The sequence below is a fragment of the Alexandromys fortis genome, unplaced genomic scaffold, assembly GCF_014885135.2.
Source record: "Alexandromys fortis isolate MF-2015 unplaced genomic scaffold, M_Fortis_MF-2015_v1.1 scaffold_6, whole genome shotgun sequence".
NCBI lineage: Eukaryota > Metazoa > Chordata > Mammalia > Rodentia > Cricetidae > Alexandromys > Alexandromys fortis.
The window spans coordinates 22,672,586-22,678,384 of record NW_026067902.1 but is presented as its reverse complement, the minus strand read 5'-3'; the positions used below and the strand labels follow the sequence as shown (position 1 = coordinate 22,678,384).

The window sequence follows — 5,799 nt, the reverse complement described above, 5'->3', positions numbered from 1 at the left end:
GAAGAGAAGAGAAGAGAGGAGAGGAGAGGAGAGGAGAGGAGAGGAGAGGAGAGGAGAGGAGAGAAGAGAAGAGAAGAGAAGAGAAGAGAAGAGAAGAGAAGAGAAGAGAAGAGAAGAGAAGAGAAGAGAAGAGAAGAGAAGAGAAGAGAAGAGGAGGGGGGAAGCCATTTCTTTGGATAGAAAGGCCTTTTAGAACAGCAAACCCGGAGCAAGCCTCCTCTCTGAAGAAGGAAATACTCCAGATGAATGGGGAGGCAGGGCCTTTGAAAGAGGATTTAAGTACTTTTAATATTGAAATCCTGCAAATTAGCAAAAGAATCGCACCTAAAAGTGGCCTGCGCGGGAAAGCCCCTCACCCCCCAACCCATTCCCAGCCCGCCCTCGCCCTCGGCTGCCCAGCGGTTATTTCCTTTGGGACTGCAGCCTGGGGCTCGGCCGCCTTCGCCGGCCCCGCAGAGGAAATAGCTCCCTTCTTGCGGCTTACTCCCGAGGCCGAGACCTGGGAAGCATCCCCACTCGCCGGCTTGGCGCCGCGGCGCCCGCTGCTACCTCGGTGGGTTTCTCGTCCCCTGAGGTCCGTCCTGCCCCTGGCTCGCCCCTAGCCCCTCAGGAGCTCTAAATGGGTCCCTTCCCGTGTGCTTCCCTTGGAGGGCTCTGAAGCAACTCCCTGGAGCTCCAGGGGCAAATGAGAGTAACTCTGAGCTTGGGATGGGGCCGAGGCTGGGGACAAGCAAGAAACAGAGAACCTTACCAAATTATCCAGCTCTGGGTTTGAGGAAAAAAGAGGCTTTTCAGCACGAACCTATAGAGAAGTAGGGAAAGTCAGCATGAATCTTTAGCCCACGTAAAAAGAGAAAACCCTGTCGGCACTGATCTGGACTGAGGCAGCGGGTGCTCTGGAAGGGCTGGGGCAGAAGAGAGGGCAGAGGCTTTGGTAAAATACTGAGAAGCAGTTTGGTGTCTTAAGTGAGTGGGGTCGGTGGAGAAACAGCAGGGCCCGACTCGGTGGGGAGAGCCGTGCCCTATACCAGTTGTAGCGGGGAAAGGCTAGGCGGCTCGCGGATTCTCAGAACCCGCTTCTGCAGCCGAGCCAAGGGCTGGGTCTCCCCACCTCCCGCACCTCCACGCCTGTGTAGAACTCTCACCAGACTCCTTGCTTCCTTTGCTCCCGGGCACTCCCAGGTCCCTCCCAGCCCCTCTCCCCAATTCTTGTTCAAGTAGCTGCAGGCGGGGGAAAAGGCCAAGCCCCAGATTAGGAGCAGGTCAACTTTAATTCGAGGGTCGAGCCCCTGTATTCCTGACTGGGGGGAAAAACAAACACCCATATTTATCTCCGTTTCCAATTCGCCTCCAGGCTAAGGGATGGGGAGGAGGCGCGGAGTGCGGACTGGGCCAGAGGAGCAGATCGGGTGTCCTGCCTTTTCCTCCGCTTTCAAGTCAAGCTCGGAGGAAAGGGGAGGGAGGGTGAAGGCCTGCTGGGGGGTGGGGGTGAGTGGGTCAAGAAGCTTGGACCTGCTTGGCGAAGACCGCGATGTCCTCGTTGAAGGAGTCGGAGGAACAGACGTCTCCGCCGGCCACTCCGGGTTCCCGGGGAGTGCAGGTCGCCAGCTCGCACTTCTCAAAGACCAGTGCTAACAGAGGAAACAACGGGTGCCTAACGGGCAGCGCCACGCAGAGACACACGCACGGAGACGGGGTGCAGAGGGGAAGGAGCAAGAACTGTAATCAACAAGTTTGGAGGGTTTGCATTCTTTCTTTAATACAACAGGCACGCAACACACTACACCCTCAATCAGCCGAGCCTGGGCCACAAACAGAAAGGAAACAGCCTGGCCTTTTCCCTTGAATCATAGGTCTTTTCAGATCAGCCCCGAGAAGCCCCCGGCCACTTTAGCCCACCAAGTAAACATACACTCATTTAGGGTGTAATGAAATGATCAAAAGCCTATGCAATACAGAGCTCGGGGTTGGTTCAGATCCCACTACTCCCTACGGAGGTGCCTGCTACCCTACCCTGACCTCCAGGACACCGAACACTATTTGAATTTTTCCCCCCACAATCTGAATTGATCTAACGGGCATTTCAGACGAGGCCGAGGGCTTCACCTACGTACACACCAGAGTGACATTTCCCCATTTTAAGAAAGTGCTCTAATCTTTCCACCGTTTGCTTCATAAACTTGTTCACTTTGCTGGTAGTGAAGCTCCGGTGGTAGGGCCAAAATAATAAGAATGTTCAACTCAAAACAGCTTCCTTCCAAAGACCACATTTCTCCCAGCGTTGCAGCGCACAAGAATAAATAAACCTCGTTTCAAAACTTGGAAGTGTGCACGCCGGGCGCGTTTGCCCTTTGTGTTCCTCCGGGAGGCTTAGCTACACCTCGGGATGCTTGAGGCCTCAGGCTTTAGGCTCAGTTGCTGTTTACCCACTGTCCCCTCCCCTCGGCATCCCGCCGCCTTCCCCACCTACCCTCAGCCGGAAGAACCCGAGTAGTACTCGCTTGGACCCTGCTCGCCCACCCCTCTCCGAGCTTTGCGAATATAAAATAATTTCCAGCCATTTCCCTGATTCCCCCTAAGAACGGCTGTGTGCAAGCGGCAGTCTCTTCCACCCGGCTGCACTTCAAGGTCTGCCCCCTTTATTTACAGAGAATTAAGAAGTGGGTGATTAGGACTTCCTGGCCGACAGAAGCTGCCCTGATTCCAGCTCAAGCTGCGTTTAGTGACTCCCAGGCCCTCAGTAGGAAACAGAAATGGGAGGAGAGGGGAGAAAAAAAGAGAGAGGAAAGGAGAAAAGAAAAGGGAAACTGGAAGTTTCTGCTCGACTGCAGCAAACTTTCCTCTTAGTTAAGGCCTCTGTTAGGCAGCCTGAGACATCCAACAGTGCGTCTTTTGGCCAGGAATCTTGTCCTTGGGGAGAAGGCCCGGCCAGCAAGATTTGAGGACTTAGTACTCAACCGGGACTCTGGGGTCTGGAGAGGCCGAACCAAGGGAGTAGAGGAGGTTTTATTTTTCTCGTCTGTGACTCAAGGGGCCGGAAAGCAGGCTCCCTCCTCGGTCTTTCTCCACTGCAAGCAGTTCTTCCATGCAGCATTAAGACCCACTTAGCCGCCCTGTTCACCCCACATCCACCACCCCCGGAGATAAACACACGCACTCACGCACACTCACACACAGTAAGCTGGGTCCGGGGGTCGGTTTACCCGTAGATCGCGTCCTTGTCTCTTTTCAAGGCATCGTTGACAGCAGATCCCATGCTGGCTGGCATGACATTGGGGTGCGGGGCGTGCGCGCCGTAATGCTGCGTGGCGTGGAGCGGCGGCCCGTGGTTTAGGTGGTGAACCGGAGGGATCGGGCGCGGCGCGTGAGGGTCTCCGTACATAGAAGCGGGAACCCCTACTCCGTCCATCCCGCCGTAATGGGGCAGCTCATCGTACTGTCAGAGCCCGACAAGGGGGGTGGGGTGGTAGAGAGGGTGAGAGAGAACCCAGGAGGGCAGAGGCAGGAAAGCAAAGAAACACGGAGCAGAGGAGAGAGAGAGAGAGAGAGAGAGAGAGAGAGAGAGAGAGAGAGAGAACAGAGGAGTGGGAATCGGATAGAGAGGAGGGGGGAGAGGGAGTAGGACGGAGGGAGGGAGGAAGAGAGAGAGAGAAAGAGAGAAACAAAAATAAAAACAAAGTCAGAGAGAAGAAAAGTACCAGACACAAGTTGAACACACTACAAACCAAACCAGCAGAAACAACAGAGTTGAAAGTTGGGAGAAGACGTCTGTAAATTTTAAACTGAAAAAGTCTCAGCCGAGATCAGCATTCAGAGAAGGGAGATCAGGCCGGGGAAGCCGGGGGCGCAGGGAGGCCCCGCTCCCGCCGGAGGCTGCAGAATCCCAGCGAGCCAACCAAGGGAGAAGTGGAGTTAGCTAGAGGAGGAAGCCCCGGATCCCACCCCTAGCCCCCCTTCGCCTCCTCTAGGAGATCCAATAAATCAAAAGGCGAAATGAAACAAAATAAAGAGAAGAAAAACGCTAATAATCAAGCCGAGAACGCCAAGGACCAGAGAAGACTAGGGTCGGTGCCTCCCCGGGGGCTGGGGGCAGAGGGTGGGGAGGAATAACATGAAAGTTACCAGAAACATTATTTAGCAGCGGATTCCCTGCGTCCTTGTCAAATTCAGAGACAAAACAAGCAGCCCAGGCTAGTCTAGGCAGCGCGGCCCCAGCGGCGGCCCCGGCGGCGGCTCCGGCTCCTACGCAGCCCGCGCCCGCCCGGAGCCGCGCGAGCAGCGGCGAAAGAGGCGCAGTAGCGGCGGCAGGAGAACCCGGGGAATCGCGCTGCCGGGGTAAAAGCTGGAGCGAGGCGAAAGCGTGTAACAATTGCACACACGTACACACACACACATACGCGCGCGCGCACACACACGCGCACACACATACACACCACTCACACGCACTCGCCGCCCGCCCGCTCGCACAGCGCTGGGACACGCGCGCCCAGACACGCACACACGCACGCACACACACTCTCACACACGCAGAAGCACGGGGGGGAAAGAAGCCGATGAATAATTTTGCTACTATTTTTTAAAATACTGGCCGCCATCACCAAGCAGGAGCAGCAGCCAGCTTGAAGGGAGAGGAGGCATGGGGCAGGGCCCTGTAGGAGAGGATTTATATCTAGGTAAGTGTTGGAGATTTAAACCTACCCTTTGCGCCATCAGTCTGCGCTCCAATAAACTCCTGGATGTGTCGTATATTTAAAATCCCAGTCCGGATAAGAAAGTGAGCTAGGCTGAAGAGTCTTTTTTTTTTTTTTTCCAAACCAAGGAGACTTCTCCCAATTTTCCAATGTTATTTTTTTGGGGGTGGGGGAAGCCCAGTCAAGAAAACGAAGATTTTTTCAATGATATTTCTTCTTTTTCTCTTTTTTTCTCTTCTTCCTCCTCCTGATCTTCCTCCTCCTCCACCTCCTCCTCCCCCTCCCCTCCTCCTCCTCTTCGGTCCTCCTTTATCCCGTTTTCTCTTCTCTTCCTCTCAGTTGGAAAAAAAAGAAAAAGAAGAAGAAAAAAAATTGTCAAACCCCCGAACTGAAGGTTACGAGCGGCCAGTCAGCAGCCCACATGTAACCGAACTGTCGAGTTTCATGGCTTTTTGCCACTCCAGCTGTCAATCAAAGCCCGGAATGTCAAGGTAGTGAATGAATGATGGTTGATGATGATGAAGAGGAGCAATCTTTCAGACTCGTGTTTTTTTTTTCTTCCAGTAAAACTCCGCGAGGGGTTTCTTTTTCTTGAATTTTTCCTCCCCCCTCCCCCCTCTTTTAGCTTTGCCCCTAAAATAGCTCTAATATGATCCTCTCTCTTAAAAGTATTGTTCAAAGAAAGCAAGGAGAAAAATCAAGAAAAAAATGAATAGTTTGCAAAAATTGGACTTCCTCCCCCCCCCCTCTCTGGTAGGTATTTTGTCTCTCCCTCTCTCTTTCTCGCTCGCTCTCACTCGCGCTCGCTCTCTCGCGCTCTCTCTCGCGCGCGCTCTCTTTCTCTCTCTCTCTTTCTCTCTGGGAGATGAGTGAGTGTCAGTAGGTGTTGGCAGGTTGGCTGCAGCCCGGCTTATAGTAGAGCCTCAGTTTGGCGGCGCGGGTCGGCGGCGGGAGAACGAAATGACGGAACCCGGAAGTCGTGGTGGCCATAGCCCGTCGTGCAGTGGAGACACATCCCGGGAGTGGGGAGCTGGAGCGAGGAGGAGCGCGCAGCGCGGAGCCTCTGATATGCAGCGAGTGCGGTCGGACGGCTGGAGGGGGGGGGGGG

At 54.5% G+C, this 5,799-nt stretch overlaps 1 protein-coding gene across 8 annotated transcripts in view; it reads right to left on the bottom strand.

Annotated features, from left to right (window-relative positions):
- Meis2 (Meis homeobox 2) overlaps positions 1-5,036 on the bottom strand; it is a 224,215-nt gene extending 219,179 nt beyond the window's left edge. For 6 of the 8 annotated variants that reach the window (XM_050134153.1, XM_050134150.1, XM_050134154.1 and 3 more), the window contains exons 1-4: positions 4,699-5,036; positions 3,204-3,436; positions 1,513-1,654; positions 752-802 (exon numbers count right to left, since the gene is read on the bottom strand). In XM_050134153.1, the coding sequence (XP_049990110.1) occupies positions 752-802; positions 1,513-1,654; positions 3,204-3,436; positions 4,699-4,710 (438 nt within the window). In that variant the 5' untranslated portion in view covers positions 4,711-5,036. Of the gene's footprint in view, positions 1-751; positions 803-1,512; positions 1,655-3,203; positions 3,437-4,122; positions 4,279-4,698 lie in introns of those variants that run through there. The other 2 variants (XM_050134156.1, XM_050134152.1) reach the window with 2 other exon arrangements.
- Between the last annotated feature and the right edge of the window lie 763 nt (positions 5,037-5,799).